Source organism: Elephas maximus, chromosome 9 (assembly GCF_024166365.1).
Source record: "Elephas maximus indicus isolate mEleMax1 chromosome 9, mEleMax1 primary haplotype, whole genome shotgun sequence".
NCBI classification, from domain to species: domain Eukaryota; kingdom Metazoa; phylum Chordata; class Mammalia; order Proboscidea; family Elephantidae; genus Elephas; species Elephas maximus.
The window spans coordinates 78,076,207-78,101,746 of NC_064827.1; the positions used below are offsets into that span (position 1 = coordinate 78,076,207).

At 45.0% G+C, this 25,540-nt stretch overlaps 2 protein-coding genes across 14 annotated transcripts in view; one reads left to right on the forward strand and one right to left on the reverse strand.

Moving 5' to 3' along the window:
* Positions 1-25,540, forward strand: part of RALGPS1 (Ral GEF with PH domain and SH3 binding motif 1) — a 397,350-nt gene that overhangs the window by 203,272 nt on the left and 168,538 nt on the right. The window lies entirely within an intron of this gene.
* Positions 1,386-25,540, reverse strand: part of ANGPTL2 (angiopoietin like 2) — a 42,478-nt gene continuing 18,323 nt past the window's right edge. Inside the window, exons 3-5 of the mRNA XM_049896611.1 lie at positions 12,570-12,763; positions 10,578-10,848; positions 1,386-8,441 (exon numbers count right to left, since the gene is read on the reverse strand). Coding sequence (XP_049752568.1) covers positions 8,242-8,441; positions 10,578-10,848; positions 12,570-12,763 — 665 coding nt within the window. The 3' untranslated portion in view covers positions 1,386-8,241. The remainder of the gene's footprint in view (positions 8,442-10,577; positions 10,849-12,569; positions 12,764-25,540) is intronic.

Genomic DNA, 25,540 nt, shown 5'->3' on the forward strand with positions numbered 1-25,540 from the left:
GTTTAGTGGCCCAACTGGGCCTGGAAGAGTTGGATATGCTTTTTTGGTTTAGGATAAGGGTCAGCAGGGAGAGGCTGGGGAATAGGACCCAATCTAATGAGTAATGAGACAGTATCTATCTAGCTGGCAAAATATGGTCCCTGAGAAGATAGGGGACCACCAACAGTTTGACTACAATCTAGACACTTTTTGGATGCGGGCCCAGCCCATGACCCCTTTTGGAACATGAAACCCCCCCACTCGCCCACTTTGTGCACAATGTTGTACCCCAGCAGCAGTATTTATGCTGCTTAGCTCTGCTCTAAGGCCATAGCTGATAGGATTGGGGTAGACAGTGGCCCACACTGGTCAGATCCCCTGTCCAAGGAGTTGTAATTGGAATGTAAAGATGCTTGTAAATCTTTGCTGGCACTCAAACCAGGAGGACATGTAAGCTCAGAAACTGTGGACCACTGTGTGCCTGGAGAAGCAGAGAGAACAATCTGCAGATGGACGCATGATGAGAAACAGAGAAACAGAGAAAGACCCTGCAGGAAAGGGAAGAAGAAGAATGGAAATGGGAGAGAAGCTGAGAAAGTTGCTGCTTTGCTTCCTGTTGGCTTTCCAGAGGCCCAGTCACATCCCTGCCCATGGACTCTAGGAGATACCTCGTCTCCTGATGTAGTCAGATTATTAAATGAGCTGGACTCAATCAGGTGTTAAGAAGGAACCAACTCCATTTTTCCCCCAGTGTCCTTTCAAGTCTACTCTATGAGCAAGTTCTTTTCCTAATCAAGACTGAAAACTTAGCAGGTCTATTAGTCTTTCTGTTCTTAGGAATTAAAAAGCATAGTCCATTCTAACAATCTAGACCAGCCCAGTGTGGTAATCAGAAGTCTGAACTCATCCATGTAAAGCCTGCAAACTTGGGAGCTTGGAGTTGGGGAGGGCACATGGTCAGCTTTTTTACTAGGTCCTGGCCAGTTTCACTGCCTCCCCCACTTGTCCACTGAGGTTTCTGGCCCTTGGGCTTAGAACAGGGAAGAGAGAGAAGCAGGGGTAGAAGGCCACTCTTATGTGGCTGGTTCAGTCGTAATCTAGAACTTGTGCCCTGTGGGTGTGACAGAAGTCCAAAGCACGTGCACTGTCTCTTTCTCTCTTTCCTGCTTCTCCAGAATTTCCCTTCCTGGCATCAGTGACTCAGTTCTGTTGATGGCATAATGCTTATTCTCCAGCTGACCACTTATGACGCTCTTCTTGGCTTCTGGACTTCCTGCACAGTTCCCCCCATCCTCCCCACCACGACTGTAAGAGGGCCCAAGGCCACACCAGGCAGCCCTTTGGCCCCTGGGAAACCTGTGTCCTTTCCCCGCTACTACCCACCCCCACCCCCATCATCATTGGGCGTGCCATTTGTTTCCAGTGCAGTCCCATTTCTCAGTGCTCTTTGCCACCAGCCATAGACTTGAGATATAAAACTCAGTCAGTAGTGCTGATGCTCGCCCATGCCAAGCTCTTGGAATAGTACCTTTAAGTCCCTCTCACTTGATTTAAGGGGAGTGGGAACATCCATCCTCCCTATGGTGGTGGTGGGAGCATGTATTGTAGGGACAGCTAATCCCGCCACTCAGTCTCTCTTCTCCACTTCTTACACAGGCTGCAGGTGGGCAATCAATTGATGCTGTTGACCCAATTTTTTTTTTTTTTAATGCCCACAGTAGGTCAATTTCTGGAGTGTTATGTTCCATGCTGGGTATCACATTTTAAGGGTTACATTGAAGCCCTTGTTTTTACTGTTTCTAGATTTTGATGAAGGTATAGGGTCACTATGAGTTGGCATCAACTTGACGGCCGTGGGTTTGGTTTTGGTATGGACCTTCTCCCAGAAGAATGTTCACGTGCACATATATATAAAATGTTGCATGCAATTGCAAGGGCTTCATGGAATTTAAATCAAGAATTCTTGGGCTGGAGGATTTGGGAAAATATACTTAAATAATAATAATAATAGCTACATTTATTGAATAGTTCCCTGCGACAGTGGTGTAGACCCAATTTGAGGCCATCTGTTTTGCGTGGATGGTCTTACACCTTGCTGTAGAATGTGGGATACTTGGCAGCTATTATTTTGTCCTTAGCCTTCAGAGTCTGAAATAAAACTGAGACAAAAGGAGTCCCTTTTAAACACCTTGTTACAATACACTTAAATGCCTCCCTTTTTTTGTTCAGGCCACTTATCTGGGTTTCTTTTATTGTAACCATAGAGTCTTAACCAAGACTGTTAGAAACCGATGGGGTGGTCTTGGGAGATCACGGAGGACCCCCTGAGTTCCCAAGAGCATCTGTGGGTTATGAGCATCCTAGAGTCACATTACTATTATTTTCAGTAATTTGAAGATTTGATTTCAATCTTGCTCAAATTGGCAAGATTTGGGGAAGAGGTCTTGTTCATTTTTACCTGCCTGGAGAACATCCTGGTCTTCTTGCCATGTTTCCCACACAATCCCATTAAGTAGGTGTCCTCCAATGACTAGGTATTTGCCAAAACTGGGACATGGGGGTTTATCTGGGACAGGAGAAATCCCGGCTTTACTGACTTCTTTCTGGGTCTGTAGATGCACCTACCATGGAGGCCATAAATAACAGTAGGACTCCTAACTGTAGGTCTTAAGGGGCCATAGGCTGGGGTGGGAAGAGGAGAAGGAATGTTGGGCTGGATTGGTCCCCACATCTCTGTCAGGCTTGTTCCTTATTTTCCTTCCATGAAGCCAGGGTGTGGCTTAATCAAAACTCAGGTTTGGGGTGGGAGTTGGGAGAAACAACTGGTGTCGTGGTCTACTGTCATCTGGATCCTAACTAGTTTAGGAAAAGCGTTGTCTCACATTGTCCAGCATGGCTTGCCAGAGCTCCTGCTTTGGGATTTGAACCCAAGACCAGTGACCAGTAAGGTTGTACCTTGTTTACCTTTGCCATTGTCCCTATATCCCACACACTCTACTCCGGATGTGTGAGAAGGGAAGTCTGTGGTCTGAGCCAAGGTCAAAATATTCCCATTAAATAGCATCCAAATTCCACTGTGACCCCAACAACTGACCAGGGGCTTGGGAGAAGGAAGTTGAGAGTTTTTACTTAGTATTTAATGTTTAATATCCAGCACCTTCTGGATTAAGTGCTGTCATGGCACTTTTACCAGCAGTCTGTGAGCTTCATTTTCTCTTATTCTGTAAAATGAAAATAATCATTCCTCCCTCATAGGGCTGCTATCAGGGAAAATGTAAATCCATTTCTAGGTGTGTAGTAGACTTCAATAAACAGTCTTTCCCTAGCCACAACTTTACTAGAAAGAACTCTCATATGGAAGTACTGGTTGGTCATTAAGAAGAGGGGTTGCGGTACCCAAGGGTATACATACATTTAAAATTTTGATATACACGTTGCCAAACTGAAAAACACTAAATCAATTTATACTTTCACCGACAGTGCATGGTAGTATATATATATCCATTCCCTTGTGAACATGAAGACTGGCATTTTCTTCATTCTTGCTAATCTCATAGACAACACACGATGGTTTATCCTTGATTTAATGCATCTCAGTCGTTATTACTGAGGTTGGGCATCTTGTTTACTGGCCATTCTTGAATCTTCTAATGTGTTCATGCAGTTTGCCCATTTTTTTTTAATTAATTTTTTTTTTTTGGTGAAAATATACACAGCAAAACCTGCTCCCATTCAGCAGTTTCTAGACTTAATGATCGGTGACACTGGTTACATTCTTCACATTGTGACAACATTCTCATTATTTCTGTTCTAGTTGTTTCACTCCCAATGAATCCTTGCTCTCCAACCTTCTTCTCTATGCTTTAAAACAGCTTTGTCCATTTGGTTTTATATAGATAACTTTTTTAAAAGAACGCAGTACTCAAGGGTGACAATCTGTACTTTATGAGCTAAACTGTTACTTAGTTTAAAGGTGACTTCGGGAGATAGTTTCAGTTCAGGGTTTGAAGAGCAACCCAGGACAGTAGTCTCAGGGACTCCTTCAGCCTTAATAGTTCTGGTAAGTCTGGATTCTTTAAGAATTTGAAGATCTGGTTCACATTTTTCTCACTTTCTATCAGAATCCATCTATTGTCACCCTGATCAGAATGTTTGATAGTGGTAGCCAGACGTCATCTAGGTCTTCTGGTCTCAAGGTAGAGGAGGCAGAGGTTCATGGAGGTAATTATTCCTGTAGTCTGGTTCCTTCTTTCATTCTTGGGTTTCCTTCTTTCTTGTTTGTTCCAGACGAATAGAGACCAATAGTTGCATCTTAGAGGCTTGTCTTAGTCATCTAGTGCTACTATAACAAATAGCACAAGTGGATGGCTTTAACAAAGAGAAATTTATTTTCTCTCAGTCTAGTAGGCTAGAAGTCCAAATTCAGGGCATTAGCTCCGGAGTGAGTCTTTCTCTGACTGTTGGCTCTGGAGGAAGGTCCTTGTCATCAGTCTTCCCTTAGACTAGGAGCGTCTCTGTGCAGGAACCCCCAGGTCCGAAGGACGCGCTCTGCTCCCGGCACTACTTTCTCGGTGGGATGAGATTCCCACGCTGTGCTTGCTTCCCTTTCCTTTTATCTCTTGAAAGATAAAAGGTAGTACAGGCCACACCCCAGAGAAACTCCCTTTACGTTGGATCAGGGATGTGACCTGAGCAAGGGTCTTACGTCCCGCTCTAGCTAGTTCTCTTTAATTACAGGTAGAGATTATGATTTATAACACATAGGAAACTCACAGAATGGAGGACAACCACACAATACTGGAGATCATGGCCTAACCAAGTTGACACATATTTTTGGGGGACAAAATCCAATCCACGACAAGGCTGTTCATAAGATGTTAAGATGCCAGGTACTAATCACCATACTGGGAGGTAGAACGTAAACTTTTAAGAACGATATATTGTGCCAAATGACCGGATTGTCCCCTGAAACCATGGACCCTAAGCCTTCAAACCAAGAGAACTAATTTCACGAGGTGATTGGCTGTGTCTAATTAGTAGCCCCCGTGCTTTTCGGTTGTTGTTATTGTTGCAAAATTATATGTAACCTAATATTTGCCAGTTCATCCTTTTTTCTTATCGTATGGCTTACTAACATCAGTTACATTAGTAAAGCTGTGCAAGCTTCACCCACATTCGGTGCCATTTTTCCGATCACCATAAACAAAATGTGACTACTACCTAGGGAATAGTTCCGCCTCTCCCCTACTCCTTCTCCCTTGGTAACCACCAGTGAACATTAGTCTCTTTATATTTACCTGTTATTGTCCTTTCATAAAAGTGAGAACATACAATATTTGTCTTTTTGTCATTGACTTAATTTTGGTCAATATAATGTCCTCCAGGTTTATCCACATTGCAGGATGTTTTGGGAACTCATTTTTCTTAGTGGCTAAGTAGTATTCCATTGTACATATGTACCACATTTTTCTTATCCATTCCTCTGTTGATGGGCAGTGAGGTTGTTTCCATCTTTTTGCTATTGTGAATAGTGCTGCAGTGAACATAGGTGTGCATATGTCTGTTCATGTCACTTCTCTTAGATACCTAGGGTATATATCTACAAGTGGAATTGCATGGTCATATGGTAGTTCTCTTTCTAGTATTTTGAGGAATCACTGGACTGTTTTCTACAGTGGCTGTGCCGTTTTGCCTTCCCAGCAGCAACAGATGAAAGTTCCAATTTCCCCATGTCCTCTGTAACATTTGTTATTTTCCATTTCTTTTATCTTAGCCATCCTGGTTGAAGTGGCCAAGTTTTCTATCACAGTGTTTGCATCTTTCTTCTTAATTTGAAAAAAGTTTTTGGAATAACATGAATATTAATCCTATATTTGCCATCTATATTGCAAATATTTTCCTCTAGCTTGGTATTTAACTTTCGGTCTTGGTCATGTCTTATTTTGTTTTGTTTTTTGGACGGCAGAAAATCTGGGGTTTTCTTTAGTTACATCCTTTAGTCTTTTCTTTATGGTTTTGGGGTTTCCCGTCATGCCTAGAAACATGTGTCTGAACCACAGATTTGTTTTACAGAAAGACAGTTATGGTGGTTAGTGCAGTTGTGGTGGTTAGTGTGGATGTTGGATTGGAAGGAGTGGGATGGAAGCACAGAGCACCTGGTTGGGAGCCTGCTGCAGTACTTGAGGGGAGAGAATATGAAGGCATACACTAAGGCAGAGAAGAGGACCTAGAATGGAGGAATGGCTTGGCGTTGGTGAGGAGAGGGAAGAAGTCTTTGTTTTTGACCTGTAGATTTGAGTAGATTGTGGCTTTTGGTGAAATGGGAAGTTTAGGACTAGACCCAGGGAAGGTGTTTCAGGTGTTGTCTGCATTGCCTGTAAGGTGTTCCCAGGGTATCCAGTGGAGACGTGCAAAACACAGCTGGGTATAGCATATGGAGCTCCAGAGAGCCATATTGGCCTATGTTACCATCATGGGACTCCTGAGGGCTTAGGTGGAAATCAGAGATAGAGAAAATGTGATTTAAAGGATTTTGGTGGGTGTCCCAGGAACTGAGTCTCTTCCTCGTTTTACTTAAAGAGGCCCTGATATGGGAAGGCCCAGGAAGGCATTCTTAAACAATAATGCACAGTGTAGATACATCCAATAGCACTGATGGCTTTTATTGCAGATTTGTGTCATTACAAAGATAATCTGGGAATATATTAAAAAAAAAAACAAACCCTCCCTTTTATATACACAAAACATGCTACATGGTACACTTTTTGAGAAATGCTGAGGTAATAGGCACACACCCAGACATGGACAGTACCAAGTTGTCCAACATCTCGCACACCCGACCCATGTGCCCACTGGGGAGGGTCTCACCTTCTTGACTCATCCCCATGCTCCCTGCTTGGCAACAGTTCCGGTAGTGCTGAGTCTAATACTTCATGACTGACAGGACTCAGAAAGCCGCCACAGTACAAGGTACCAACTGAGGGGCCTAGTGGCCCCTGATCAGTAACTCATGAGAAGTGGCCAGTTCTCATTTTTGGTGGCACCTGTTTTCCAGGGAAGTATAGTTTAGGGAGGAGATGCTGACTTTCAAGTCAGCCTGAGAGCATAGGACCTTTGCCCTGTAGCTGTTTGGGGGCCACAGAGATCAGATGATGACTTCTCTTAAATTGAGTATTTCCTGGGCAAGGTAGGTTATTACTTCTGTGAAGGTTAAAATGACTAGTAGGCTAAAGTGTGAATGGAAAATACAAAACTGCGAATACATTATCTATATGGACAGTGGTTAGCTTTTGAGCCTGGCCTTCCCTTTCCTGACCAGAAACCTGGAGCCCTGGCTGTTTCCTACTTACAGGCTAAGGAATCTTACCAGGAAGAAAGGACATTGCAACTGAAGAGGTAAGGAATGGGTAGGCAAGAAGTAGAGGGGAGCAGAAAAAGTGATTGAAGAAGAGTGAGTGGCTAGAGGCTGATACAGAGAAGGCACTTAATGAATGGCTGTTGAATGAATGGGTAAGTGGGTGGATGGATGGATAAAAAGACCTGAAAATGGGGAAAAGTAGATTTTGAAATTTGATTAGGGGTACCCTGAGGGGTACCCTCCTGTGGAACCTGTATGTGAGAGAATAGCATTGTAGACATTCCTAAAAGAATCCAGGTATACAGACGCCAAGGTTAGTCTTTGAATTGAGCTACACGGTTTGTGATCTACTCAGACTGCAGTAACACCATGTGAATGAAATGTTTTTCTCCGAAAAGCAAAGCTGTTGGTAACAGCTCTGACATTTGAGAATTGAATATATGTATATTTGGGTATATATGGTAAATCTATATATGTATCTAGATATATTATGTGATATATATATCTAAATGCATATATATTTAGGTATGTGCCTACTTATGTGTATACACATAAGTGCACAAGGCAGGTTCATACACACATATATTATAAAGGTATTTTGCAGTTGTGATTTTATTGTAGAGGAGGGGACTTTACTGAAAAAAAAAAAAAACAACTTGCCTGCAGTCCTGTCCTGTCCTGGAAATTTGAGGGGCTGTCTGGTGTGAAGAAAAGTAGTAGGGATAGAGAATACTGTATAATTTCATTCCGTTATCTGCCTCAGTGACTTTGGAAAACAGAATCCAGCATCCCAGTTCTCCTAGCCCCAAGATGGAACTAGCGAGGAGTTGCTCTTTGTGCTGGGGCCAGTATGGCCGGGATTGGCTCCTGGCAACGGCCACGAGAGGTCAGGAGGAGGAGATGGCTTAGTGGAAGGTGTTGGGGTTGGGCCGGATCATCATCACCACTTTCTTGAGTGAGTAGGAGCCTCCTCGGAACTCAGCCCAGTAGACTCCGTCCTGGTATCGGCTCCGGTAATGGCCACCACGGTACCAGACCCCGTTGAGGTTGGAGTGGGCACAGGCATTATACCACCAGCCTCCCTTCTGGTAGTGGGCACAATTTCCTGTAGGAGAGAAGGGAGTGAGCAGCTCTCTGGGAGGAGGCGATTTTACCCATGTCTACTGTTTGCTCAGGGAATACAGCAGGAACCCCTGTAGGAGGTATTTGGAGCAAGAAAGGTTGAAGGGTGGGCCAGCCCTGGATAGGGACCAGCTCAGACCTGCCTTTGAGTCTCAGCTGTGTAACTAACTAGCTTTGTGATCTTGGGCAAATGACTTAGCCTCTCCGAACCAGTGTATTCTCATCAGTGAAATAAAGATAAAAATGATACACTACCTACATCTGCTGTGAGAACTAAACAAGGGTGCATATTTAAGTGCAGAGCCCAGCGCCTGGTACATAGGGAGCACCCGAGAAGCACTCCATACCAAAGGCTTTAATGGAAAATGGCAACGACTTGAGGTGGGCGTGGGGGTGGGGGGAAGCTTCTTGGGAACTTTTAAAGAGTTGAAACTGTTGCATTAAGAGTCTTTCTTTGTAGAATGACAAAGGATGTGTTTTAGATGAAATGCTCCTCTATTCCTCCCCAGCTTGTATGCTATTCAAATAATCTTTTCTTTTTTTAATTTCACAAAAGAAAGGTATTTCCATAAAACTCTTGGTACTATCCTATCATGCTGAGTTTTGCTGCCAAGGACAAGTAGTTCAGAAAAACAGTAAAAAGTGTGGGCAAGGCGCAAGCAGGCATGTAGGGGCATTGTACCTCACAGGAAGGAGAGGAGCCACCGTTGGCATGGGCTGCTCTTATTTAAGGGTGGGGAGCCCCCAGTTTCCTTACTAGGCCTAGAGAGGGAACTTTCTGCCCAGGGGAAGGGCTGCCCTGATCAGATTTGTCAGTTGGAGGGCCCAGTGGTAAATTGGCCTCAAGGAGCGGATGACCCTGCTGGTGGCCCTGCTCTGGCCGAGTCCTTGGGATGAGGTAAGGAGGGAGCAGGCAGGCTGAGGCAGAAAGCTGGAAGGGAAACTCAGGCCCAAGCATCCAGCATCCTTGCTTTTCCCAGAGCTTTTCTGGGACTCCTTCTGGGCCACAACTTGAGGCCATGAAGGACCAATGGCAATGTTGGAGCTGGAGCGCAGGGAGAGCCTTCACCATGCACAGCCAGCCAGTGGAAGCCCCATGCAAACTTGTGGGGCACTGTGAGATGGCCTCTGGCCACACCCCTCTAGGAACAAGGAATTCACTTCTCACCGTCTTGGCCAGGAGGTGGAGTCACCAGTCAGATGGTGGGAGCCTCAAGGAAGAGCCTGGGCTTGGCAGACTTTGCCAACCTGTTAGAGCCCAGAGACCCTCATCTGAAGAAATTGAGTGTGGGGACTTGGGAGGCATCACCTGTTGAAGAGCTGATGCCTGAACTCAGGGCCAGACTGTATCTGTGCTGCTTATAATTTTGTTTCTTGTTTGTTTTCTGTTTAATATGGCTTTCTTAGTGAAGACTTGGCTTTGAGGCATATGATCTGGGACAAATTATTTCATCTTTCTAAGTCAGTTTACTGTTAATAGCTTCCTTAGAGCACTGTATTAGCATTAAATGCTAATAACTAACCATAAAGAGAGCCTACCTGTATCAAGCCCTTACTCTGTGCCAAGTCCCAGACTAAGTACTTTAGACACATTATCTCTAACCATTTCACTGCCCTGCAAGGTAGGTATTGTCCTCATTTCCAGGTGAGGAAACTGAGGCCCAGAGAGATTAAGCAGCATGCCCAAGAATGCATACTGTGGGAGGTGCGGCCAGCATTGGTGCCCAGGCTATATGGCCTAAAGCCCGTGGGGATGTGTAGGCTGATCCAGGGGCCTTAGACAGAGAGGTAATGTGAATGCACCAGCCAACACAACATTTGGCTTGGCCCAGAGCAGCCCTTGTGTGTGTTATTTGTACATTTTCTTTCCTTTTCCTTTTTGTAAATGCCACCCTGGCCCAGCTGTACAAAAGGGATCTGTGTCCCCGGAGTCCAGTGTGGTGGTGCCAGAGGGCACAAGAAGAGTCCCCCAGGGGTTGGGAAGAGGGCTGGGACAGCTTGGTTCAACTGTTCACTACCCTGGGACCCTCCTGTTCCCAAGCCCTGAAGTCAGGGAGTTCTGGCTTTGGTTGACCTTTTTTCCCTGCCCCACATTTTGGTTTGAGCCCACTGGTCCTACCTGTGTAGACATCATGGTCTCTGTCCAGGGTGGTGAACTGTTTGCCATTGTGCCAAGTGAAGGAGTCACCAGCATTGCCATTGTAACGCCCCAGCCGCAGCTTGTAATACTCGCTCTCAGGCTCCAGGCGGAAGCTGGCATATTCTGCAAAGACCTTTCGGCCAGACCAGTCCTCCATGGTCACCAGCAGTTTGTAGTTGCCTTGGTTCGTCAGCCAGTAAATGTTCTCCAGGCCCAGCCAGTATTCGCCGTCAATGTTCCCAAACCCTTGCTAGGGAAAACCCGGAGAGCATTAGTGTTGAACATGCAGTACCCAAAACCAGCGTGGCCCAGCTCTTGGCCGCTTGACTCTGGGCAGAGGGCCATGGAAACAAGCAGAGCAATAAGGCTTATTAGACAGGCCTGGGTTCAAATCCCTACTCCTCTGCTTACTAGCTCTGTAACTTGATGAATCACTTCAGCTTTTTGCTTTCATGCATTCATTCAAAAATCTTTAGATGTTTACTCTGTGCTAGGCATTGTGTGAACCCCAGATTCTTTACTGTAACGCGGGGATGCTATATTACTTTCCCTGCAGGATTGCTGTGGGAACCACCCGAGATACAGTAAATTTAGAGCCTAGCACACAGTAGGCATGCAACAAGTGTTCCTTGGGCAAATCCCTTACTTTCTCTGAGCTTCAGTTTCCTTCTCTGGGAATTGGGGCCAGCACCCACCGAACAGGAGTGTGTTTGAGGGTTCTGTGTAAACTCTAAAGCACCGGAGAGGTGTGAGCTTTGACAAAGGTGTGCTGCATCTGCCTGGGCTCCCTTCTAGGTCTAAAATGCAGTGGCTTTGTTATTCCTGTTATGTATAGTTTTGGGGGTTGTCAGTCCAGTGCTGACCATTCAGGTCTTGAACAAATTCATTAATAATGTCTGCTAGTTACTGAGTTCTTACAGTGTACTGGCATCGTTTCATAAACTTTACATACATTATTTTATTAATCTTCACCCCAACTCTAAGAGCAAGGCAGTATTATTATCCTCCCTATAATGGGTACACTGAGTCACAGGCCCAGGGTTAGAGTGTGAGTAGTGAGCCAGAATTTGAACCAAGAACCCAGTCTTAACCACTGTGCTGCGCTGCCTCTAAGAAAGAGAATGTGGGAAGGGAAGAAGAAATGGTCAAGAACTGAGCCTTCAGAAACCTCTGAATTAGGCAGAGGAGAAAGAAAAGAAAGTAAAGGACACAGGCTGGTCATGAGGTGGGTTGGAGGGCAGTCAGGCTAGAAGGAGACCCAGGAAAAACGCCTGATAGAGCCATGTGCTGGATGCATCATGGCTAAAGGTACTTTGTGGGCTTTGGTGTCAGAGGCCTGGGTTCCAGTCACCACTTTGCCACTTCCTACCATTTTCAGTATCTTTAGTACTACCTCTTTGTTTAGAGGAAGGAGAAAGATGTCTGGCTGAGCCGCAACCATCTTTCCTACTAAAAGAATGAGCATTTCAATTCCCTGGGAATCAGGGTGCCCAGAGGATGAGCCCTGGAATTAGGACCTGAGTATTACTGCAGTTCTCTGCATGGGCCCACTGGGTAGTTCTCCCAGGACCTTCTGGGCTTCAAGAACAGATTTTCCCACATAGAAACCCCAGCTTTTTGAGTAAGTGCTCCCCATACCCACACTGGAGTGAGGGGCCACTCCACACTAGGCATTTCTAAACTTCTGCTTGTCCTGTGGGGCTTTTGTGGTCTCAACTCCTAACTCTCGTCATCTTGCAGGCTGCTAGCAGCAGGCAGGGGTAGATCTGGTCCTCACCATCCTTACAAATCCTGAATTTGTAAAAATAGCCCTGTCAACATCCTTCTCTCCTCAGGTATTTACCATTTGGGGCTTCACAGGCCCTGAACAGGCCTTCCCTGCTAGTGGGTCTTTTGCTGGTCAGTCAGGCCTCTCTTGGGGGTAGGCCGGTTGTTCTGTGGGCAGCATAGACAGGCCCTACTGGTTCTCACCTTGTATGTCTCCCAGTTCCTGAAGAAGTTGACAGAGCCATCCAGGCGCCTCTGGATGACAGTCCAGCCTCCGGGGTCGTGTCTCTGGTCACACCACACCTGCATGAGACGGTTGGTGTTCTCTGGCTTCACTAGGTAGATGGAGCTGGTGTCGTGACCATCCTCCAGGGCCTGCAAGCAGTCTCTCCATGGGCCTGGGGACACAGACATGCACACATCAGACCTCTCTGTTGCCCACTGCCTGGCCCCTGAGTCACATTCTCCTTCACCCCTCACCCCAGCTGCACTCCAAGTGGGCACAACATCTGGCAGGTTTTCCCCCTTCAAGTCCCTCTCCCAATGGCTTCATATTCTGTGTTCATATGTCAGTCATGTCAGCAAGAAGGTACAAACTTCAGTTACCAAAGTCCAAAGCTGGGTTCTCCCTCAAATTTTAAAAGTCCTTGGTCTAAGGAACCTTCAGGTTTTCAAGACCTAGCCATTCAACTGCATTAAAATGAATAAAATCGACACACTTTGTTTCAGCTTCTCTTCAAAATATTCCCAAACTGAGAATGGTTAAGATAAAAAATGCTAAGAAAATCCTATTTTGTTCTTTGTATTAATTGTATGCTTATTTAACAACTATTTATTGAGTCTGCACCCCTGGTGGGCACTGTTCTGGGCAGTGGAAGCCCAGGGCATTGGGGGCTGCTCTGATACCGAGCAAAGAAGAAGCTGAACTCACCTGCCTTCTACTACATTGAATTTGCTATGGAATCTTGTTACTGCCCCTTCTGTGTATGTGGGATGGGGTGGGTGGGGGGTTTGGCATTCTGGTGGATGTACTCAGCTTTTCCTGTTTTAGATCAGACTTCTCAAATTCCTTCCTGGCTGGTGGTTGGGCTCTACCTGTGACGGTTAAACCAGAAAGGTTTGGGTTTGTCTTAGATATCTTGGGTGGGCTTTTTCTGGGGCCTTACAGCTATGTTTGGTCATCCCCGCCTAGAACCTGATGGGAGGGCGAGCTGTCTTGCTCATCTCTCTGTCCCTAGTGCCCAATATGGCATCAAGAAGGAATGTTGGTTTGGGTCCTTACCACTGACAGCCCAGGAGGGCTCTTCCCTTCATCCTGCAGCAAGATGCTTCTCACTCATTTACCTGTCCACTCATTTACCACTTCCGTGGCCCTCAGGTCCCAATGGATGGGGCAGGACCCCAAGCACCACCCTGGGTAGCAGATGTGGCACAGCAGCTGCTCTCTTCTTTGCCTGGTGCCACTTCCTTTTCTCAGCCCCCTTCAGTATCTGTCCTGGTTAAGGGAGGGCCAGACCTCCAGAAGGAACATTCATGAAGGAGAAAAAGGTTTTAGTTATGTTTGGCCCAGAGCCCCAGGGACCAAGGCAGAGAATGGGAGTCTGTCCCTGACAACTGATGCAGAGCACACCAGTAGGCGTGGGAGGCCTCCCAGCTCTTTACCAAGTCAGAGGACAGGAGAGGCCACTTGATGTAGATGCTGGTGACGGAAGATCCGGCAGAAGCCTGCAAAATAACACCCACGGGAAACAAGCCGCCAGACCTCCAACTCCAGAGCCATTGAGGGGCTCCTAGTGGAATGTCAGAGGTACAGCCCGTCTTTGAAGAAGGAGTCATGTAGGGAGAAGCTTTGGAGGCCACTGAGAGAGTGACAGGTCGGCCTCTTGGCTCCCAGCCTGAGCTACTTTTGTGAGTGCAGTCGATGGTTTCAACTTTACCTTTGACATTCCTACAAAGGGCTCTTTTGAAAAGGCAGGCATTTTGAAATGTTTTGTGGTTACCAATCCTTTGAAAAGTCACAGAAAGCTCTAGACCATCTATAAGAAAAATGCACAGACGCATAAAATTTTGCATACTGTTTCAGAAGGCAAATGATTAAGAACGCATAGCTCTAAGATTAGGGTTCTGCCTGAAGCAGTAGTTGTTGTTGTGTGCTGTCAAGTTGATTCTGACTCACAGCAACCCTGAAGGACAGAGTAGAACTGCCCCATAGAGTTTCCTAGGCTGAAATCTTTATGTGAGCAGATCACCAGGTCTTTTCTGGTGGGTTCAAATCTTTGACCTTTCAGTTAGCAGCTGAGCACTTAACCGTTGTACTACCAGGGCTCCTTAAAGTAGTAGTAATACTAAAAATGATAACAATAGCCAGTGTGTACTGAACACTTACTATGTGCCAGGCCCTTTTCCAAGCCCTATCTGTGTAATTACAAGCTTGATCACCCCAACCCTCTGACGCTGCAGGTAGTAGTATTCCCATCTTACAGAACTGCCCTATGGGGCAGTTCTCCTCTGTCCTTTAGGGTTGCTATGAGTCAGAATCAACTTGACAGCACACAACAACAACTACTACTTCAGGCAGAACTCTAATCTTAGAGCTATGCGTTCTTAACCATTTGCCTTCTGAAACTATGCAAAATTTTATGAGTCTGTGCATTTTTCTTATAGAGGGTCTAGAGCTTTCTGTAACTTTTCAAAGGGATTGGTAACTGCATCACGGAGATATTAGGTGATGCCCCCGAGGTGACATGGTTAGTAAGGGTCAGATTTAGTATATGAACCCTGATGGTCTGGGTGGTCCAGCCCATACTCTAAAGCTCTCTTCTTTTTCCCCAACCAGAGTGAACTCAAGGATGGGGGGCCCAGGCTGACATATCTCTCTGTCTCTAGGACTATTTTTAGTCTTTGCCAGTCATCCAGGTTAAAAAAATTTAGAGTTCTTCTTTATCAAGATTTTATACTTTAAAATTTTTTGTTGATGCTTTATTTTTCTTTTATTTTTACCTTTTGTGTCTTTTGCTATTTTTCTACTATTTTTATGTCTTTGTGATGTAGAAGAAGTTTTTCTTTTAAGGCAAATCTGACAATTCTTTTCCTTTAAGGTTTTTGGGCATGACATGTTTTCCTGAGTCATGAAGCAGATGTAAGATATTGTAGAATTGTTAAGTATTTTCTGTTGTTACAAACAAATCTCCATTATATCCCTTGTACCCTGTGCTTCACATGACACTTAGGACCCATTAACCTTCATCAAGGGCCCATATTATCAAACACATTGTCTTAGGCTGGGTTCTCTAGAGAAGCAAAACAAATAAAGTGTTTAGATATATAGAGAGATTTATATCAAGGAAACAGCTCACGCAGTTGTAGAGGTTGGAACACCCCAAGTCCGTGGATCAAGACAGCGGCCTCGCCCAATTCACGGGGCCACAGAAGCTGGTGAATCCAAGATCAGCAGTTCGGAGAGCAGGGCTCCCGCTCAAAGGCTATGAAAGTTGAGGAATCCCAAGGTCGGCAGGCAAGACTGCAAGGTTTCTCCTGGTTCACCTAGCTGCAGGGGCTGGCGAACCCAAGATCGGCAAGTAGGGGAGCAGGACTCTTGCTCACAGGCTGTGAAGATTGATGAATCCCAGGATCAACAGGTAAGTTGCTAGCTCAAGCCCCAAGACCCGAAGGTCAGACGAGAGGCAGCTGCTGGATCCAGAACAAGCCAAAAGCCTTGGCAAGGTGAGCAGAAAGGAAGTAGGTGGTGGAGCAGAGAGATGAAGGCTGAGGGGGCGGTGAGTCACCACAGGCCCAGCCCCTGCCAGTACCACTCAGTAGATTCCATCATGGCAGTGATCACATCATATTTCAACAGGGAAGTGATCACAGCATTATACAACTGCCAAAACACTGAGAATCATGGCCCAACCAAGTTGACACACACATTTTTTACCTCAAAAACCTTTAGTAGAGCTCTACCAAACCTCCTGCATTCAAACATATTCCCCTTTCTCACATTAAAAGCATCAGTGGCAAAGGTCAGAAACTTAAATGATGGATGAAAGTTTGTCAGAAGAACAGTTGGCATTGAAAAATTGATAGCAGTAAAATTACCATGTGGTACGATTAATGTGGCTGAGTCAAAATACCCTACTTTGATGAGAAACCTGTAGCTGTTACATATAAATAATACCATCATAGAGGGCTATATGATGTATCTGACTTTGATTAGAGAATCTATGGTCCAGGAAAATGTGGGGCTAGGGATAGAACCCAAACTTGGGGTCAGAAGCTCTTGGTTCAAATCTTGGTGGCATCAACTACTCACAGTGTGACTTTGGGCGGGTTACCAAATAAGCCTCAATTTCTTCTCTAAAACAGGAGGGAAATCTCACCTATTATGAGGCTCTCACACAGATGAGAGCACCCAGCATGGAGGCCGGCCGGAGCAGGTGCTCAGTGAAGATTTCTTTTTCCTTCCTCTGATAGATGAAAGCCAACAGTTTTGAAGTCGTACACATACACACACACACCCCCCAAGTCAATATATTTGCTGAAGCTATTATTTGCTTTTGAATTTCCAAGAGATTAAATGTAAGATTATTTACTAATAGACATTTCCCCACAAAGGCATATTTTAAAAGTCAGAACTTCAGTAGAGAAGGCCACAAAGATATATTGAAATAAAGAATGGAAATCTTTTTTGTCAATGAAACTGAATTTTCAATGTGCAGTGGGCAAAGCTCTCCCTTTGGCACAGTGCGAAGTGCCCAGGAGGTATTTTGCTTGGCTCCCCTTCTGAAAGGGCAGCTCTGCCCAGTGCACCAGGCCAACACTAACTCAGCAGCACCTAGGCTCAGAGTGGAATGAGTGCCCCAACATCATCTCTATAAAGACTATATTTACACTCTCAGCAGAGCTGCGGCAAGAATGTTCCACGTGAAGGGAAGTGTAGCCGTCATGGCTGAGTTGAACTGGTGTGGTTCCCTAGAGAAGCAACATAGGGTGTGGGGAATACATAGGATTTGGAGTCAGGAGGCCTGAGGGAGAAGGAATATTTGCAAATGGGAACACTAAGTAAACAGGTCTTGGGCTCCCAGGCCCCAATGTGGAATCCTGGTTAAGTGTTGCAAGTGATCAGGTTTGGGTGCCTAAATCCCCACCCTACTTCTTTTCTCCTCTCTGAGGTTCTTGACGTAGGGATCAAACACACAGGCAATACAGCTTCCTGGGATACCAGGAACCACTTTATTGGTGTCTGATTCAGTGCTTGCTTCCCTCAATGCAGTTCCTTTCTGGTAAAGCTGAATTGGAGCTTCCAGCTAGGCCAGGCCTAAGTTTCCTGTCAGTGTATCTGGGATGTTCAGATGTGCAGACCCAGCTTTAGCCTAACTTACCTACTCAGGCCCCAGCAGAGGAAGGGGCTCATGAGCCATGTCAAGTTTCATTGCAGTGAAGGGAAACAGTGGCCCTGTGAATATCTGACCAAGCAGACTGACAGCTCCCCTTGAGACTGAGAAGTTGGTATTAAGTGGAGTCTTACAATGGGCAACAGTGATGCCTGAGGCATGAGGAAAGGAGCAAAGCCCTTCTTGGCTAAGAGCTAGACTAGACCACATGGCTAGCTAGTAGTCCGACAGGCCTCTTTAGCCCCTATACCCAGCCCCGAATCTTAGGACTTGACCACCCTGGGCCACATAGTGTGTTCTGGGCAGGGTGGGAGATGTTGTGACGAGCTGTTTCTCTGAAAGTTTTAATCCACACATGGGCACTAAGATACTTTCTGCTTTTGCATGAGAGCTGTATGCTGTTTTCAGTTACTATTCTCACTCATGGTCTGTCTCCAGAAAGACTTTTCACCACTCCCTAAAACATTTTTTCTAACAGGAGAAATGACTGGTTGTTGAAATTGGATCTGGAAATTCCTACTCAAATCAATACATCTGAATGCCAAGGCTTATGGACTACTTAGGTGTGAGTCCCCACCCTGGCCAGCATCATGACTTGCTGGGTGTCCCATGTGAGGGCAGGAGGGCAGGCACGGGGGCGGGGAGGGGAGTGGAGGGGGGAGGAGAGCAATTATATGTGCTACTTTGTCTCATTTATCCAGAAGGCTTGGGGAAATAATATTTTTATTATGGACATATGTATTTTGTGTCAGTCACCACTTTTCAATGAACCAGAGCACAAATAATCACCTAAACATAGAAACATCTTGGATGTTTCCAGAAGTACCTCAGGTTCCTTCAAGGCCTCAGAGTTGGCCTTATGATGTCATTTGTGGTCCTTCTGGGGAGAAGGTCCAAACGCTCATGCCTGCTGCTCAGGCTGCTTTCGTCTTCAGGCACCACAGGCACGGTGCCAGGGCCGACAAGCTTCTCAAGAGTTTAAGAAAATTTTTGAGGCCTAAAAAAATTTATGGGCTCTAAATTATGAAAAGAAAATTACAAAATTAAAATTTACAAGGGTAAAATTACATGTCTGCAAAGTGAAACATCTTGTCAAGTTCATTAATTGTTAAATTTAGTCTTCATAAAAATGTTATTTTGAAAACAATTTGTAGGTTAGATTTTTCTCACTTCTCAAGAATTCCTGAGCATGCCTGATATTTGCTGAGAAGTCAGAGCCAACCATAAATTATATGAGTTACTCTTAGCCAAATAACTTCAAAAGAAAAATTATTAAAATCCTTTAAAATTTTTTACAGTAAAAATTATATGAGATGTGTGAGGTTGGTATATATTTCAATGTACTTGATACATTCTGAGACCTCCCATATAAGAGACCTTAGAGCCCATGAAGGGTTTAAAGGGATCCTGTTCCTGACTGCTTGACCTCAGACACTTGCAGTATTATTTCCCAAAGGGTACTTTCAGAAGCATTGCGCCCACTCCTAGGTTTCCATCAGAGCAGTTGTTCAGGAGGAGAAACAGGAACTTCAAACAATAATAAAAAAAGAGGTTAGATTATCAGGGGTGTGGTGGGCTCACTGTGTTCAGAGGTGAGCAACTCACTGTGGCTCTCTAGGACTGGTGGGAGTGAGGCCTGGAGACCCCCTGAGTGTAGTGGTTGATGCTTGGAGGCTTCCTGGATGGGGGAGCTCATCGGGCATAGAGGTAGGCAGTGCACCCGAGCTCCCTGGGTGCAGTAACGAGACTGACCAGGACTCACTCAGGCCAGAGACTAGCGGCACTCTTCTGCAGGCACATCACAGAAGAACTTAGTCAGTCCCCTGATTGCAATCCACAGATGTGCCTGCGGTCTGCCAAATGATTAGCCCTTTCCAAGAAAGGGAATCAGCTTAGTTTGGCTTGTTCTCAGAGGACCTGTGTTGACTTTTATTGATCATCATTTTATTTTCCAAATGCTTACAAATCTCTCTTCATAATCTTTTCTGTAACTTTACCTGAGCTTGACCACAGCAGTTGGTATGTAATTTCTGGTATTATGTCCTTTTTTTCTTTTGGAAAATGGGACATATGCATCAAACCCAGTCTTCATGATCTTTGACGATCACTGGTAGTGGCTCTGAGAGCATATCTGCAAGGCCCTCGGCCCTTCTCATCACCTCCTCCAGGGAGTCTTCTCCAACCCCAGAAGAGCTACTTAATCCTCCTTGGGGTTCCCATTATGTCTTATATATTTATCTGTATTGGAATATAATAATAATGATAACTAACATACATTTAGTGCCTTCTGCCTGCCAGGTGCTTTACATGTGATTTCATTTAATCAATGTAGGTATTATTGTCTTTGTTTTACTGATGAGGAATCTAAGGCTCAGAGAAATCACACAACTGAAAAATGGAGTATCTGGGATTAGAACTCAGGTCTTTCTTCCAAGCTCTGGTTCTTTGTACTGTACCATGCTATGGTCATCATACCATATTAGAATTGTTACGGGTCTGTCCCCCTCCATTATATTGCAGGCTCCTGGGGGACTGGAGGCATCTCAGGGACAGTGAGTGTGTGTTGATCTTCCCAGTCTAGTGTTGAGAGTCACTTAGCACTTCTCATGCCTTCCACCATCTCATGAGCTGCATTCCCTTCATCTTCTTCGTTCTGTTCGTTCCAGTTTGAGAACCAGTAATAGTATATTCATGTGGAAACAAGGACCCCACAACAGAGGATAATCAGCATCCAGACCTAACCCTGGAAAATGGACCCTGTATTGTGGGTAAATCTGGTGGTCTGCACATAGTGTCTGAGATAGTGCCAGATGATCGGGTTTTCTTTTCTTTTGGATGTTACCCTAGAGGTATCTTAACTTCACCGTTCAAAACAATTTTAAAACTGATAGTATTTGTCATTTAAACAAAAATGGTCTTAGCAAAATTTTTCTCTATATGTACAATAATTTTAACATAAGTTATTATGTTAAAAAAGAATCTGAGAAAGTCACTTCTTCGTTTTTAAAAAGGTTAACATAAACTACTCCAGGTCGTCTAGCTCCATTGGCTCATCTTGAGATACAGGGCCAGGATCATCAGGGTTTTTTTCAACATGACCTTCTTCCAGCTTCATCACAGGGAGAGCTGAAGTTGAGGCAGTATTGATGCAGGGATTGCAGGAGGGACTGCCTCTAGTGTTCCTCTAAGCAGGTCTCTGCTGCCTGAGTGCTTCACTGATGCTGATAGAAACCACTGGGAAGCATACTTCATTACTTTTACAATAGTGTGTTAACCATTGGGCTCAGCAAATTCAACCAGATTTGTTTTAGACACTCTGTAGTATGATGCTAACTTAACTCTACTTTGTTTCTTTTTTTTGTGGCATTTTAGGATTATGATAGTCTACTACACAAATTCCCCACAGCAGTCCATTTGTGTGACTAGCGAGGTGGCCACAGATGCCTGATGTCCAGGATTTTCTAGATGACTTTCCGTTTGCTAAGTGCCAAACTGCTGGGATTTCCAGGCCACAAGATGCCAGATCATCAGACCTTTACAGTAACAAGCTGATAGTTTATCTCCTGGGGCTGAGCGTTTAGCCATTTGTCTTCCTTGGAAAACTGCCTGAGGAATAGAGGGATAGCTTTCCATCACACTCAAAAGGCTCTTTGTGATAAGTTCCCCAAGGTACCGGTGGAGGCGGAAAAGAGAAAGCAAAGCAAGAAGGAAGATGATCCTCCTTGAACTTCAGTGGCTTTTGTTGATGAAGAAGCTAGCAAAGAATGTTCTTTGAAATGTCTCTGGATTATATAGTTTGTAATGAATTTGGGAATTTTATTTTGATCTTTTGTATAACAATAAAATGGTAAGAAAAAAAAAGGACACTGTAGCACAGTGAAAACAACATAAGCTCTGGAGGCAGGAAATCTAGGTGTGAGGTTTCCCTCAGCCTCGGTGACTTAAAGGCTGAAGCAGTGGTGGCTGCAGTTAACCTCACCATCATCAGAATACCCTGCTGCTTCTCCAGCTCTCTGCAGTGCTTCAGACTTGGAAGCCTAGTCCGCTGGAGCTGATCCACACAGGAGACCAATACCTTTCTACCTGGATTGATGATTGCTTGACCTCCAGAAAGAATGGAAACCACAGTGTGATATATTTAATTTTCTATTCTAAAACATACCATTGTGCTAGGGAACTACCCTCTAATGCACATATTTCCTGCCTTATACCAAAAAAACTCAAACCTGTTGCCATCGAGTTGATTTTGACTCATAGCAACCCTCAGGACAGAGTAGAACTGCCCCATAAGGTTTCCAAGGAGTGGCTGGTGGATTCAAACTGCCAGCCTTTTGATTAGCAGCCAGGCTCTTAACCACTGCCCATTATGCCACCTTATACCTTATAAACCAAACCTGTTGCCATCGAGTTGATTCTAACTCATAGCAGCCCTATAGGACAGAGTAGAATTGCCCCATAGGGTTTCTAAGGAGCGAGCGGCTGGTAGATTCCAACTGCGGTTAGCAGCCGAACGCTTAACCACAGTGCCACCAGGTCTCCTCTTAGCTTATAAAAAAAAAAAAAAAAAAAAATTTTTTTTTTTTTTTAGCTTATAAAAAAAAAAAAAAAAGGAGGGGGTGGGGGGAGCAGAAACTATCTAGGAAAACATTCTTATTCAAGTTATCCATGCCTTCCTGGCCATAGGCCATCTGTGGTGAGGCTGAGGGAAACCTCACACCTAGATTTCCTGCCTCCAGAGCTTATGTTGTTTTCACTGTGCTACAGTATCCTTTTTTTTTCTTGCCATTTTATTGTTATACAAAAGATCAAAATAAAATTCCCAAATTCATTACAAACTGTATAATCCAGAGACATTTCAAAGAACATTCTTTGCTAGCTTCTTCATCAACATAAAGCAGCCTGGTTGCTACCAAATATGGCCCCCAAAACAGATCATATCTCCTGATTTTTATATATTAAGAGCTAACATATGTAAAGAATTCAGGACTTGAGACTGCATTATACCTTGAAACATTGAGTAGAAGTAACCCTAGAGAATGTATTCAGATTTGTTAAAAATTAGATGCATGTTTTCTGTCTTGAGAGCTCAACTCGTTCCTCCTAGGCCTGGGTAAGGGAGTGGTATGATATGGGTAGGTCCTCAATGAGTGCTTTTTGTTACTGGAACCAAGAGCATTCTAATAACAAGTTTACCAGCCCTGTTCTCAGAGCTCTTTTTCAGGGACCTGCTTGGAGCTTGGTACCATGAAACAGTGATAAGAGGGTCAAGTCCCAGCCGAGGCCAAGTCAAGCCTTCATAGAGTGATTTTCATGCCAGTTTCCCTCCAGCCTTTCTAGGGGGAGGCTCCAAGAGTGGTTAAAGGCAGACTTAGGTTTGAGCCTGACTGAGCCATTTACTAGCTGTGTAATCTTAGGCAAGTTACTTAACCTTTCTGATCCTCAATATCCTGGAATTTACAAGTTTAGGGATTGATTGTGGCTCTGTCAATACCATTCCCTCACCCAGGCCTAGGAGGAACCAGTTGAGCTCTCAGATAGAAAACATACTATGTACCTGACTAATTTTAATCAAATCTGAATATATCTCTGGGGTTACTTCTACTCAATATTTCAAGGTATACCAGTCCAAAGTCTTTAAATATGAGAGGCCCCTAATAGTTTTAATATTTTTCTAATTTTATGATCCTTCCTCATCCATTGAGAAACAAACTGAGCTGGTTGTGTTCTCTTTCCCAGGAAAGAAAACAGCTACTATATGAAGTAAGATTCATTTCAGACAAGCCTTGCTGTGTTAACTGCCGTTTCTTCCCTAATCGGCCTCTAGGATGGGGCTACGGCAGGAGATTTGTGTATACATGGCTCTGCCTGGGGTGAATGTCCCAGGCCTTCCAGAACTGAGGCACCTGTCTTGTCCATTTCCTTTGTTTTAGAGAATGATCCCTGCACCTTTCCTCTTGAAGACACCTGATTGACAACTGTGTGTGTGTGTGTGTAGAGGAGGAGGAGATGGAGAGATATGTGACTGTGAGAAAGAGCAGAAAGTAAGGAGGGGGGTGGAAGGGTGAGCAGCAGCAGCAGGACCCATTATGGCTCAAGCCTCACCATAAGCAGCATTCTAACTGGTCTGGTCAGACTGGAGAGAGACAGGACAAAACACAGGTTAGAGACCAGGGAAGCTGAGCCGCTGCCTGGGTCTCCCTCACTCAGGCTGTCAGCAGGCGGGGGCCGGCCTGGGGCCAGCTCGTTCTTGTGTCTGGTCAGGAACATGCCTGTTGAGTGCAGCTTCGGATAAGCCAGCCATGGCTCCTTCAGTCCCCTGGGAAATACGTGCTATGGGCTGAGCAGCCCAGACAATGAGGAAGGGCACATGGCTCTGAGGTTTCTGAATGAAGGAAGATTTTTAAGCTGCCAAGGCTTGGGTGCAAAGGTGTTTAACTGCAGAGGTGTTTCTAGCTGAGCAGTATCCCCAGGGACAAAGAATCTGTTGGGTGAGAGCGCAGAAGAGAGTTTTGTCTTCCAGGACCAGAGCCTGCCTTGCAAGCTCTCAGAACAGGCCCGGTAAGAGCTCTTTACTTACTGGCTGTCTTGGACCTGGTAAGGCCCATGCCAGGCCTTTGGAGCTGGATAGAGGGAGACCATCTGTTTTTTTCTTCCAGCTTAATCCAACACCAGGAAAAAGGAGGGCCCCCTCCAACCGCTCTCCTTCTGGGCTACCTCCCAGAGAGATCTTTTGTTAGACCAAAGGTGCTGATTTTAGATGATAGAAGTAATGGGCATTGTATGGATCCCAGATACATTCACGTATCCACCACCTCCACCAGACTGAGTTTCTGGAGGTCAGGGACCAGATTTTTACCTGCTCCCCCTTATCTAGCACTGTGACAGGCACAGAGTAGCTGTACCATATGACGTAACATTACATACTTGATTGCACTGAGTTTCCACAACAACCCTGTGATGTTATGACTTTTGCCCCCATTTTACAGAGGAGAAAATTGATGCTCAAAGAAGTAAAGAACTTGCTCATGAGCAAACAGCTGACAAGGGGTGGAGCCTAGATATAAACCCAGGTCTTCAATCGTACGCTGTATGTCAACCACCTCAGTTCAAGCTCAGGAGTGTCCTGAAATTGTCAAGTCAAAAACCAGAGATGCTTAGGAGAGAGAAGATTGATTGGGTAACCATTAAGACCAGACTGACTCATGTTAGGATTATAACTGACATTCAGTTGAGCCTTCATTTGGTGCTCAAGGGCACGTTTTACCTTCTGGATATTCTACCAAGACGTATTAGCACACCCTGCCTTCTCTTTCAGAGCTTCTGATTTAAAACAGAGCATGTACAGATGTGGAACACCATAGCTGGAAAGGGACTGTTTGTTTATCTTACTCTCCTTGTTTTAAGATGAAGAGATCAAGACCAAAGGAGACTAATAGCTACCGTGTATTGAAACTTACTGTCAGCCAACACTGTGCTAAACACATTTTTTTTTTTTTTGCAGTATTTCACTGGATCTTCAGATAGGCATTATTTTAATCCCCAGTTGCCAGACGAGAAAACTGAGGCTCAGAGGGACAAAACGACTTGTCTAATTCACTGAGCTAATCAATGGAGAACCAAGATTTGAACCTAAGTCAAATCTGCTTGAAAGCGCATGTTCTCAATCCCACACCTAGTCGAGGTCTTTCCTTTGAGCTGCTGTGGGCCCTGCATCTGGCTTCCCCACCCCATCTTACCACTGACCTACAAACGGTGCCACCCTTGTCCTTTGCGCTGGCCACCCTC